General features: G+C 40.9%; 1 protein-coding gene and 1 pseudogene across 1 annotated transcript; one reads left to right on the top strand and one right to left on the bottom strand.

The window, feature by feature from the left end:
- The first annotated feature begins 402 nt into the window (after positions 1-402).
- Positions 403-3690, top strand: LOC146724260 (hexosaminidase D-like; annotated as a pseudogene).
- A 2895-nt stretch (positions 3691-6585) lies between these two features.
- Positions 6586-11838, bottom strand: LOC114936028 (uncharacterized). The gene has a single exon (XM_029308996.2). It carries the CDS (start codon positions 11836-11838, stop codon positions 6586-6588), a length of 5253 nt encoding a protein of 1750 aa, XP_029164829.2.
- Between the last annotated feature and the right edge of the window lie 2051 nt (positions 11839-13889).

Raw genomic sequence — 13889 nt, 5'->3', positions numbered from 1 at the left:
CGTGACTCGCAGATAATAGACGCAGTAGATGCGCAGTGGATGCGCTAATCGCTGCATAAACGAATGCACCCATAGTCTTAAGCGGGGAGCACACACTCTGCATAAGCGCATAAGCATATGCATAAGAAATTCGATTGGTTGAATTTCTTATGCATACGTTTATAGACCAATCAAGATTCTCATGCTTACGCTTATGCGCCTATGCAAAAGTGTGTGCTTCCCGCTTATGGCCTAGTCATGGGGAGCCACCATGATCATAGAAAGCGTAGAGGGAGTACCGATTGCGCCTCTGATGATTTAGGACTCTACTCAAAAAAGTTCGTTAGCGTCTTTTGACGTCTTCAGACGTGTTTAGTCTCAAAAAAATGTTTTTGTTTCTGTCGAATATACAGATAAAATAAATATTAATTAATTATACCCAACTCGCTGATGGCCGAAAGTCGAATCTGCGACTGGGTCACAAAGGATTAAAAAACAGAAGAACTTTACCACGGTCAGACCGTGGACTTTTTACGATACCGTACAATCACTTACACCTACGTTTACGCAATTATAAAGCAGGCTTAAATGGAATGGAAAAAAAGATGGACACCTTAACATTAGGCTCACATAGGTAAAAGTAATTGATTACGCGTATAACTTTTATATATATCTTATAATAAATAAATTTCAACACGTTTCTTCTTTTTTAAGATTGGTTCATCTTGATTTAAAGGGCGCACCATTACGGACTTGTTACTTTGAAAAGGTATACGTTTATAAACATTTCAAAACCTTATTCCAGCATTTTAGTACTTTATATTTTGATTTTAAGAAAACAATTTACAATAAATATAGAGAAATACTCTGCACCAATACTGTTTTATCATTTGATTGATGGAGACATTTTAATAACTCATTTTTTAATTATGGGTTATGTTCAACTTTAATTTTTTTTATAGAATATTGATTTATTTATATACTAATAGTACAGAAATGCAAATAGGTACATTCAGAAATTATATCTTTAGATTAAATGATATATCTTGTATTATAGTCATGATATTTAACAGATATATAATTATCAACAATTATAACTTGTTTTTGTTTACACTCTTATTTTATTCTTATGATCCAATAGAATATTTACAGCTCTTTCCATTACTGCGAACATGGGAGCTACTGGATTATTGTTGGAATGGGAAGATACATTTCCTTACAATCGAGAACTCTCACCAATAGGAAGCAACGGACCAAGCAGCTTAGCAAGTGGATATTCAGTTCAAGAAGCTGGACACATCCTGCAAATAGCAGGTGATTGTGGCTTGGCAGTTGTTCCATTGGTACAAACTTTTGGTCATATGGAGGTATGTAAAAAAATACCTCTTATTTATTTTGTATAAAATGAATTATTACATATAATTACAAAAAATTTCTATATATTTCTATATATTTTCTTTTGAAGATCATAATTCAAAAACTATTGTTTTGTAGATTTCATGTACCTTATTATCCACTTAAATATTACAATTTAAATTGCAGTTTATTCTGAAACACGATGAATGGAGATCATTGCGGGAAGTAGAAGCTTTTCCAAGTTCCATCTGTCCATCAAATCCGAGAACTCTCCCACTGGTCAAATCATTAATACGTCAGATTGTTAATTTGCATCCTGACATACAATATTTACATATAGGTTCTGATGAAGTATGGCACTTAGGCCTTTGTTCAGTTTGCACTAAACGAGCTGCAGCCAGTAAATATGGCAAATCTGCATTGTACTTGGAACATATTTTGGCAATAGCTCAATATATTCAAGAAACTTATCCATATTTAAAGATTATCATTTGGGATGATATGTTAAGATCAATAGATTTACAGATTTTGAATGGTATTTTGATAGCTTGTTTGAATTATTTAATCAAATTTTTTTGCGTAAAACTAATCTTTTTTTTTTTTTTTTTACAGAACATTACATTGGAAAATATGTAGAACCCATGGTATGGCATTACAATCCCAGAGATAATTTTGCATTGCCTATTGGTATTTTTTCTATTTTCTAATATTTTAAAAAACTCTTAAATATATAAATATTTGCTGGATTATAATTATTGCATTAAATTATTTAGGACTATGGGATAAATACAGCACAGTCTTTCCCAATATCTGGATAGCAACTGCATTCAAAGGGCTACTGGTTCCACACAACATATACCTGTAATTCGACATCATATAAGTAATCATGAAAAATGGTTAGAAGAATTAGCAATTCATGTGAATAAGGTACATGAGTTTCGAGGTGCAGCATTTACTGGCTGGTCAAGGTAAGGAAAATCAGAATATATATACGCAATAATAACTACACACCATCTTAAAACATGCTAATAAGCACAATTATATTTGTAGATATGATCATTATGCTACGATGTGTGAATTGTTGCCCACAGCTATACCATCATTAGCTTTATGTCTAAAGGTTTGGCTCTATGGTTATTCAGAGGAAACACATGCACAAGTTGCAAAAAGCTTAGGATATATTGATCATCCATTGCATATAATACCACAACCTAGACCAATTCCAATACCTAGTAATTTGCTTTTTCCTGGATGGGAAATAGCTGTGGGTATGGAGTGGTTTCTTAATTTTAAGACGAAATTTCACAATATTGTTGTCAGCGATCAGTAAGCATAAAAGCAGTTTGATATAAAATTTTGAAAATTTTGTTTTTAAACTTTTAAAATAATTTTTAGTTATTTATATAGGATATTGCAGACATACCGTAACTAATTAATGGCAGATTCCTAAGATCATTTGGAGATAATTTTTCCTCAGTGAAAATGTCGAACCATCAATAATTTTCGAGTTATAAGCGATTGAACAGAATTTTTTACAAATTGAGCCTTTTGGAAATAAAATATTAATAAAAATCACATTCTTCAGTTAATTTCAGATAATTTATAATTTAAGATTTAATTACAGATACATGATGATAAAAGTTGAGAACATGCAAAAAAGATGGTCTTTCTCGACATTTTCGCTGGAAAAAAATCGTTTCCCAATAATTCTAGGAATCTGCCATTAACAAGTTATACAGTAGGTCTTATACACCCTGTATATATGCGATTTAATTTAGAAACAGTGCAATATTGAAAATTATTTTAATATATAACTATTATTTTTAAATGTAATACTTTATGTTTTAACTACTTGAGATTTAAAAACAGAATATATTCATGGATTTTAATTATATTCAACAATTATCTTCAATAGAATTATGACGTGGATGAATCCATGGCAAGTGGCAAATAATTACACGAATTCCATGCAATTGGAGAATTTGATACCTACTTTTACAGAGTAAGTATTTTCATATCAATTACCTATATGAAAATATACTTTGTGAATTTCTTGGCACATTGTACCATACATATATTTGTTTCAGGTTATTATTAGAATTGTCTTCCTTGGAGGGCTATCTACGAGTTCAAATGGAAGCGACTTTTTTCTCGGCAATGATTGAAGAATGGTTAGGTACCAATATTCAACCATTAAAAGTAAAATTAATAGAACTAAAACAGACAACAGAGAATCAGCTAAAAATAAATAATCGTGTGTAGTATTTTTTCACTTATAAAATTAGCATTCAATTTCGAATTATCCATGATATCCATGATATGAAATAAAGCAATTACGAAAAGTTCCATCTAAAATGATAATGATTAGATAATTGTTTCTTGAATGTAGAGAAAAATTATTTTTATATATGCTAAGTTATTGCATATAAAATAAGATATGGTCTACTGCTTAAACATTAGCATATTTTTAAACAGAATAATTGAATAATAAATATATAGTTTTTTGAAAAAAAGAAATTATTTTAATATTTATTGAATACAAAAAGGAGAGAGAAAAACCAAGAAAACTCTTATTGATGTACATACAAGATGTTCTGTGATACTTGGCTATGAAAGGGTAATGTTTAAATTACACAAATGATATTTAATAATTAAGAAACGATTAATAATTATATAATCTGTTATATTTATTTCAAATACGTATAAATATAAATGTTTAATAAACAATTTTCTTCTAGTAAGTATAAATTTAAGCAATATAATAAGATTATAATCACAATAAAAATTTGAAATTATATAAACATAATACTCATATAGCTCTATTTATTATTTACATTCTTCTTTACATAAGTATAAATAAAATTATATATTAATAAAAATTAACGTATAAGTCCAAGTAAAATTTGGTGCCTTGTGCACAGGTATTTAATTCTAACGAAAAAATTTAGTTAAGTTAGGATAACGCACTGTCATCCGCGATTTGGCTTTTATTGCCTGTCTTATACGTTAATTTATATTTATATAGAGCCTTGTTAAACTCTTCATTTAAAATTATATTCACAATTATATAGACATTACAAAATGTACTTTAACGTATACATATTGTGTATATTACTTTATACATATAAATAAGATAATGTATGTCCTATCAGCGGTTCTTAATTTTTTTTATGATGTGAGCCCCTTATCAAATTATTTTCATACGGCTCCCCAAGCATTTAATAATGTAAAAGGATTTGAATCAAATATTTATTAAAAGTTATTAATCAAAGATCATTAAATTTAAAGAGTAGAGAGAAATAAGTAAATATATATACTTTTATATCATTTCCATTGGTATAACTTCTAATTTAAAATTTATAATAATTATATATTAATAATAAAATAATAATACGTAAACGGATTATGTCATAATTACTGGCCATACGATTAATGATTAGAAGTACATACGATTAATGATTACAAGTGATATAAGTTCGTAAACTTAATGTTTTTTTCATTTTTCTGAGCTTTTGCAGACTCCTAGATAATATACATAATGTGTATAATCTTTTATATTTTTTTTCTTCGTTACGGTGAATAATAAAAGAAAAATTTTAACGACATATACATAAAGATAACAACAAGATATTATTAAATTAAATACTGCAACCATCTCATCCTTTCTCTCCTTATGAGAGAGCGAGAAACTGACGCGCACTTTGTTGTGCCACTTCTTCTTTCACTCAATAGTTAAGTTCGATAAAAGATTGGGCGCCAGGTACGGTCAGGCCGTACCAACATTATTGAATACCGCGATAATTAACAGAACTACGCACAACCGGCTTGACCTCTGTAGCTCAGTATCGACATGGGGTAGAGGGGGCAGAGTTTCTTTTGTCGCAAGGAGAGTCGGAATAATCGTAGTCTGGGAGAGAGGGAGGGAAGGGAGGGAGGGAGTAAGGTGGGGAGAGAGAGAGAGAGGAGAGAGAGTAGAGGATGAGAGAGAGAGAGATAGAGAGATAGAGAGAGAGAGAGAGAGCCTAGGCTTAGCGACGCGAAAGAATATTATTACTAGCGCGTTTTATTTTTTATTTTTTATGTAATTATGTGGGAGAGCATAAGAATAAGCGCTTCGAATTTGACACCTAATGATGACGTAGTCAGGCTGCAATTTTTCATTGGTTAGCTGACGTTACCATGCGCATAAGCAGTACCCTTGTCTTTACATCATGGCCTAGAGGACGTCGGAAGACTTCTTCATGTGAGGCTACTCTGCCTAAGTATCACGCAAATAACACGTCCGTAATTTGTACTTTCCGAGCCTTGACCGTGCTGGCGCGATCGCAATATTTAGTGTATTCTTTAGCGAACGGACAAAAACCCGTCATTGGAAATAATTTTCGAATTTTGATTTCGCGAGAGCGATCGTGGTCAAGCGGCGAGAAGCTTTGCGAGGATTTACGCGTCGTCGTTATCTTCGCGAATTACGTCTCTCTGGGGTTTAGTGTCGTCTCGCCGTCTCACTTTTTGTCGCGTTTATCTCTTGGTTGTATAATTGCGTTTTTGCGAGAACGTCGAGCAATGTACAATATATGTGAGAGAATAATACTCATCACGTAATAATTGTCCGTCGCGTAATTGGATTGTTCGCGTGTGGGGGGATCGACCCGTATGCGAACAGTACCCAGTACTCAAAATAAATTTGCGTAATATCACTTATTTTCTATAAATAAATAGCAAAATAATTAAGATTTTTAAAATATTTTCCTTAAACATTTATTATTTATATTTTTACTATAAAATTATTAATGATACAATAAGTATTATCAGTAAAAAAATATTTTAGAAACATGGAATCATGGATTTGTGATTTTTAACATAGTCTTGTGAATTTATTTAGAAGACCAACTTTTTATTAGAATTCTTTAAATGTGTAGGGCACGTTATCGTGATTGGATCCCTTAAAGTAAGGCGAGATACTTCGGCCAATTAGGCGCGAGTGATCACGAGGCTATCACGCTGTTTTTCAAATTCCATCGCGATACAATCATCCTTGAAAAGGATATTCAAACATTCTCAACGGTTTGCTCCGAAAAATAAAAAAAAATATATATTACCGTATTTCTCAACATACCGCCCGCTTTGCATTCGGGACGAATGCGAAATAAGTTAGTAATCAAGAATGAGAGCAAGCCTTGGAGAATGGTTGTTACATGAAAGAATACAAACAAGGACGAATCGCGCAAAGGTATTTGTCTCGAAATTACATTAAACTTCATTACTCAACGTATTGGACTTATCTAAATGATCATCGACGGGAAGTCGACAGACTTGCGTGATTGGTCGCTTCAAAGTAGACTGGGCGGTACGAACGGTGACAACCCGCACGTGTCCGTCAGACCCCGGATGAGTCTGCGTCACCCGCGCTAGGTCCCACTTACTCGGAGGGAGCAGCGGGTTTTTTATTATTACTAAGTCGCCCGTCGCGAGGTCTGGCATATGCTTGCGCCATTTATGGCGTTGTTGAATCGAATGCAAGTAATCTTGCGACCAAGCACGCCAAACTGTCTCTAGCATGGCGTGAACGTTCTGCCATCGTGAGCGTCTACTCGCGTCGATCGCAAGTGTCGATTCCTCCGGAACGGCTACAAGCGGCCGTCCTATCAAGAAGTGACCCGGAGTGAGCGCCGACACGTCACTCGGGTCATCGCTGAGCGCAGCGATGGGTCGCGAGTTTAGGCAAGCTTCGATCTTGCACAAAAGCGTAGCGAGTTCAGCCCGCGATAGAGTATGAGACCCAACGGCTCGCTTCAAGTGCGTCTTGAAGCTCTTGACCCCGGCCTCCCAAAGACCGCCGAAGTGCGGAGCAGCGGAGGGAATGAAGTGCCAGGCCACTCCGTCATTGGCGATCGCGCTCTGTAAATCAGGATCTCCGATAACGGAGGCAAAGTGTCTCGTAAGTTCGGAGTCGGCACCACGAAAATTGGTGCCGTTGTCGCTATAGAGATGACGAGGTGATCCTCGCCGACTGGCAAATCGATGAAAGGCGGCTAGAAAACTGGGCGTGGAGTAATCTTCCACCATCTCGAGGTGGATCGCTTTAGTGGCGAGGCAAACGAACAGAGCAATATACACCTTCCGAGCACGTTGTCCTCGACCTACGAAGGGAGTTACGTGGAGAGGGCCAGCGTAATCCACTCCGCAGTGAGTAAACGGAGCGGAAGGAGTGACTCGAGCCACGGGGAGGTCTCCCATGTACTGAGTAGACAATCGAGCGGAGTGTCGCGCGCAAATGACACATTTCCGAAGATGCGCCTTTACGGAGTTGCGGCCGCTTAAAAGCCAAAACCGCTGACGCAGTGTGCGCAGTACCAGTTGCACTCCTCCGTGGAGAGTGACGGTGTGAGCTTGCGCAATCAGGAGATTGGTTATGTGGTGTTTCGGAAGGATAATCGGGTGTCGCTCGTCATAACCGAGCGCTGAGTTTTTCAACCGCCCGCCAAGGCGGATTAAACAGTCTGTTCCCAGGAAAGGATTCAGTCCACGCAGAGGGCTTGAGTGTGGCAGAGTTCTTTTATTTTTTAATGATCGCAATTCTCGCTCGAAGAATTTCCGTTGTAAATAGTTAAACCAGAATATCTCCGCCTTCCTGAGCTCGTCGGCGCTCAGAAAGGCGGGAAGATCGTGGCGAGAATCACCTTTTCCTCTTGTTCGTAGTACGAATCTGTAAACGTAGGCGGTTACTCGGATGAGCTTCGTCCAGCGGGAGAACTTGCGTGGAAGTTCCCACTCAGCGGACTCTTGTACGTGGAGCGTCACATATTTTTTCCTCTCCGTCGACACTTGCAATTCGGTTGTAGAATCGAACGGAGTAGAAATGTCAAGAGTTGGCCAGGAAGTCGGTGGCTGATGAAGCCATCGAGGGCCAGTCCACCATAACGGGTGGACAACTAGTTCGGAAGCAGACAAACCGCGCGAGGCGCAATCTGCCGGATTGTCGCCTGAAGGGACGTGATTCCAGCGAGCGGAAGCCAGAGTCGTTTGCACTTCCGACACGCGGTTGGCAACATAAGTATTCCATTTAGATGGATGTTGACGAAGCCACGCAAGGGCGATGGTAGAATCCGTCCATCCGTAGACGGGAATCGGGGGCAAAGCCAGGGCGGTCAAGGTCCATTTGATTAGGCGACTGAGCAAGACGACGGCGTTCAATTCTAATCGCGGGATGCTCACGGTCTTGATCGGCGCGACTTTAGTTTTAGCGGCCAACAAGCTGATTTGAAATCTGGTCGGCGCGTGAATAACGCGAATGTATATTACGCCCGCATAAGCTCGATTTGATGCGTCCGCGAACCCGTGTATTTCTAACGCGAGATTCTCGCAATGTTTACCGGTCCAACGAGGTATCCGAACAAGATTTAACGATTGCAAGTCCCTGGAGTAACTCTCCCATCGTTCGCGTAACTCGTCAGGGAGAGGCGTATCCCAGTCGTACTTGAGAAGCCATAACTCTTGTAACAGAATTTTAGAGGTTACAACGAACGGAGCCGCCCAACCGAGCGGGTCGTACAACTTAGCCGTGAAAGAGAGAATTGAGCGCTTCGTTGGATTGACCGTTTTCGGAGGTGTGACCACGAATTGAAACGAGTCGTCCTGCGAGTGCCACGAAAGACCTAGGACCTTGAGAGTATCCTCTTTTACTAACAAGTGATTTTTCACTTCCGGCTGATGAGCCGAGAGCCCCTGAAGAAGGGAGAGGGAGTTGGATGCCCATTTACGGAGCTGAAATCCACCCTTTCTTAGTATTTCCACCAGTTGTATACGAGCCTCAATTAACGAGGCCTCGTCGTCCGCGCCGAAAAGCGCGTCGTCCACATAAAAGGACTCGCGCAGAATTGAAACGGCAGCGGGATAGAGAGCTCCTTCATCAATGGAGAGCTGCCTCAGGACTCTCATCGCAAGGTACGGGGCTGGGGCCAGCCCGTACGTCACCGTGAGAAGTCGGTAGCGTTCGATCGGCGAGTCAGCCGACGAACGCCAAAGAATCCTCTGAAAGTCCGTGTCAGACGGATGCACGAGGATCTGGCGGAACATCTGAGCAATATCCGCAGTGTAGACCAGGCGCCACTGCCGCCAGCGCAACAGTATCGCGGGGAGATCTTGTTGCAACCTCGGACCGATCAACAGATGATCGTTGAGAGAGGAGTTGTTGCTCGTGTTGCAAGAGGCGTTGAAAACAACGCGTAAGTTAGTGGTACAGCTCGAATCACGCAAGACAGGGTGATGCGATATGTATACGGGTTTGAACTCGGAATGCTCAGAGTCCTCCACCTTTGTCATATGCCCGAGAGCGCGATATTCTTTTAAAAACTCATTATACTGAGCTTGAAGCTCAGGTTGACGTCGTAACCTGCTCTCCATTTTATAGTACAGCGAAGTTGTAATTGATAAAGTATCACCGATTTCTATCGGGAGATCATGCTTAAATGGCAATCGGACGGTATAACGTCCCTGCGAATTCCGGTAATGATTCGCAACGAAGTGAGCTTCGCACCTCTCCTCCTCTTCAGTGAGGGGTAAAGGGTGAGGAATTTCCTCCTCTTCCCAGAATTTCTGGAGAAGCAAGTGGATGTCCTGATTAGACACGCAGTTCAATACGGAGGCTTCAGCAGAAGCGGTGGACCTACTAGTCGTAGGGCCAGAGAGTACCCAACCAAGAGCGGTCAATTGAGCGGTCGGAGTACCGATAGGACCTTGACGGATATCGCGCAGCAAAAGTGAGCCGTAAAGGTCAGCACCGATCAATAAGTGAATTTGGTGGTGACTCGAAGGATCAGGATCCGCAAAGGAGAGACCCTGTAAATGTGGCCACGTTTCGAACGGCTGAACTTGCGACGCGGCATACGAAGTAATGCGTTGATATACGTAAGCTTCCAGAGGAAAGCTCGGATCAGCTTTCGAACGCGGGGTTAATCGAAGCGTTAATCGTGACTTAGCAGTACCGGTGAATTTTTCGCCGAAACATTTAATTTGCAAATTGGCTCGTTGCCGTTTAGTGCGCAAAGCTTGTGAAAGCGACTCCGAGATAAAACTGAAAGTGGATCCTTGATCCAGCAGCGCACGTACTTTCAAACATCGACCCTCTTCTGTGTGGAGGTCGACCCACGCCGTGGCCAAAAGAACGTTGGGAGGTCGATCGAGCGAGGGTGGTACCGTCTGGACGCTCGCAACTGGCGGTACCTTCGGCGGAACTAGCGAGTCGTTAGAGACGCTCGAGGCGGACTCAGAGGTAGTCGCCGCGGAAGCCTCTGTACTGACAGAGGCGCCATAGTACGCGGAATGCAACAGTGTATGATGCATGCGACTACACTGTCTGCATCGAAATTTACTCGGGCATTTCGTCGGAAAGTGCCCGGGCTTTAAGCAATTAAAACAAATCTTATGTTGACGGGCAAAAGCACAACGCTGTGAAGCAGATTTTTTAATAAACGTTTCGCATCTCGCAACTGGATGCTCGCCGGAGCAGCAAATACATTTGGCGACGGTCACGCTATTGACTGACGAACGCGGCTTATCGTGTTTCGCGGAGCCGGCGTCTGTGCTCGCATCCGAAAAGTCAGATAGTCCGCGAATGCGAAGCGTTAAGAATTCACTGAGTTCCTGATAAGTAGGGAGCTCGTCGCGTTTTGTTCGCTTCAGATTCCACTCTGTACGCGTTTTCGCGCTAAACTTTTCCGTGATTATATATATAAGAACGTCGTCCCATTGCTCTACCGGACGACCGAGGTTATTTAACGCGGCTAATGATGCAGACACTGTGTCGCGTAACTTGCGAAGATCGCTTACATTTTCGGATCTCATCACCGGAAAATTAAAAAATGCATGCAGATGCGAGTAAATTAACGCTCGTTTATCATCGTACTCGTTTGTTAGCAATTGCCAGGCCGACTCATAATTTGCATCCGAAATCTTTAAATTATTGATTAACAGTGAAGCATCTCCGGTTACGCTCGTTTTTAAATAATGAAATTTCTGGGAATTTGAAAGAGCGTCGTTGTTTGCTACGAGAGACTCGAAAATATTGCGAAAGTTTTCCCAATCAGTCAATTTACCGGCAAACTTCGGGAGCGTGATGCGTGGCAATTGAAAACAATGATTGTTAGGTTCGCGAACGGAGGAATCGAGACTACAATCGTTAAGCGCGATTTGAGTTGGTGTAAATCGACTTATCGTTTCATGAAGGAGATCGGCCACATCGTTGTAGACATCCTCAGCTGCGAGAAACTCGTCCTTCTCGAAGTACGATAAGGCCTTCTTCTGCTCCGGCGTTGCCATCTGAAAAAGCTTGACGTGGAGGGAGCGGCAAGCGCCCCAGATTTCCTCCGCAGTGGCAAGACGACCTCGCGTTTTGGCGAGGGTCACGTTCGGCTTGGCTAGCTTTTTGAAATTGACGAGGACTCTTTTGAGCGAGCTAATGTTTTCACTCTGCTCGATGAGCAGATCGTTCACGGTGGTCGACATCATAGTCTCGATGTCGAATATGTGAGCTATTATTTTATCACTCACGGGAGCAGAAGGCGCGCGCGTCTGCTCGGCGAGGAAAAATTCCTCGGCTCGAAGCGCGAGCGTGAGAGAAAGAGTTAATTTTTAGCGCGATTTGGCGTCGTCACGACGGCCGTTAGTGGCTATCCTTGTCACTTAGAGCAAAGTACACATAATGGTGCGGTGGTGATAGCAAAACGCGTTTTAGCGAAGTCACACTTGAAATCACGCACCTTTATTGTAGTTTAGGAATGTCGAGATTCGACGAAAGTTGACAAGAGTCAAGGAGAGAAGCAGGAGGCGGGCGCTTTATAGTTGCGCGCACGACGTCCTGCGCCTGGTACTGCAGGCATGCAGAAAGTTTCTTAAATTAATGCCCAGGAATTGTTTTGATTCACTGGCTCGTAACGCGTGATAGCGGCTCACAATTAATGAGAGTCACCTTTAAACGATGAGAGTCACTGTGTGTAACGACTTGCTAAGCGCGTGATTGCGGCGCGCGCGCGGGTTACTTGCAACAATGTTCACTGTCACCCGCGGTGTTAGAGAATTCCATCACTGGCACGTGATCGCGGCACCGGAGATGAGAGTCACTGGGCACGGGTAGCGGAGTACACGTGCAGTTGCTATTCTCGAACGGCATTTAACTGCCGTCCGAAGGGCAAAATTGCAAAGCGCGTGATAGCGGCGCTTGTACTGCAAAAATGTTGGTCTTTGGGAGAGAGCCGCAGCAAGAGAGAGATAGAGAGAGAGAGAGCGCGTCGGAACGCGCGGCGTTGCGCTGTCTCTCTCGCTCCACGCGTCGTCGTGAGAGAGCGAGAGAGAGAGAGAGAGAGGAGAGACTGTCTCTGAGCGCGCGACAGCTGGTCGTGTAGCGCGGTCTCACTCTCGCACACAGAGCTCCGCAACGAACGAGAACGCGTTAAACGTCCGATCACAAAGGCTTCCGGAACACTGGGAAATTGTCCGAAACTCTCGGGTTGATTCACGCGTGATTGAGGAACAAGGTCGCAGTTTCATCCGATTAATTTCACGAATCCGGCTCGAAGGACCAATTTGTATGTTAATGTTATCGCCGGGTTCGGGTTTTCTGAATGAAACTTTGCACTTGGGTGTCGAATCGTAACTTATATTTCTTTTTCGATTAGCACAAGAACGCTATGTACAAGAGTGTTCTCTTTTCGCTCTCTCGATTGAGACTGCTGTGAGTACAGCGCGAGTTTTGGAGCGCGCGTAGGGCACGTTATCGTGATTGGATCCCTTAAAGTAAGGCGAGATACTTCGGCCAATTAGGCGCGAGTGATCACGAGGCTATCACGCTGTTTTTCAAATTCCATCGCGATACAATCATCCTTTGAAAAGGATATTCAAACATTCTCAACGGTTTGCCATCCGGAAAATAAAAACAAAATATATATGTTACCGTATTTCTCAACAAATGTAATACACTTAATTGTATTACTAAAATATAAATTAAAATTTATAATAAGTTTTAGAATAAGTTTTAAATATTAAAAATAAAATAATATTCGAATTTATAAGAAATTATCGCGTTCGGATTGTGGGTCACGCAATAAGTTGCACGTCCCGTCATCCGAACAGTTAGCCGATTATTTATGCACATGCTGTCAAATCATTACATAAGTAATCTTTTCAAATCTCGCGGTTATTTATGCATTAATTTTTTTTATAAAAATATTTGCCACTGACCGTAAATCGTTGAACAAAAAGTATATGTGTAGTGTACGCGCATGCGCGGCAGAGGAGCGAGTGTGTGTGACGCACGACAGTACGCATGTAGCAGGAAGGATAATAAATAAAGTATATACTTGTACCTAAAACCTGTGTGATTATTGAGAATACCAGAACATTACAAGTGGCGACGAGGAAGAAGAACTTGAGTGCCAAGAAGTAAATAAACAGGTAAAAGGAAAGAAAAAAAAAGTAAAGTAAACTAACTTCCGTGCATTGTCAATTGACGTCTATAAATTTGCTATAGAAAACAAGTCAGTTTAGAAGATAGAGAACTA

The sequence above is a fragment of the Nylanderia fulva genome, unplaced genomic scaffold (genome assembly GCF_048542155.1).
Source record: "Nylanderia fulva isolate GAGA-0341 unplaced genomic scaffold, ASM4854215v1 Scaffold1406, whole genome shotgun sequence".
In the NCBI taxonomy this organism is placed as follows: Eukaryota; Metazoa; Arthropoda; class Insecta; order Hymenoptera; family Formicidae; genus Nylanderia; species Nylanderia fulva.
Note: the sequence above shows the minus strand (reverse complement) of the source record. Positions and strands in the feature narration are given on the sequence as shown.

Bases quoted from the DNA above. Each gene is read 5' to 3' on its own strand.
- LOC114936028 (XM_029308996.2), bottom strand. From the start codon at position 11,838: ATGTCGACCACCGTGAACGATCTGCTCATCGAGCAGAGTGAAAACATT.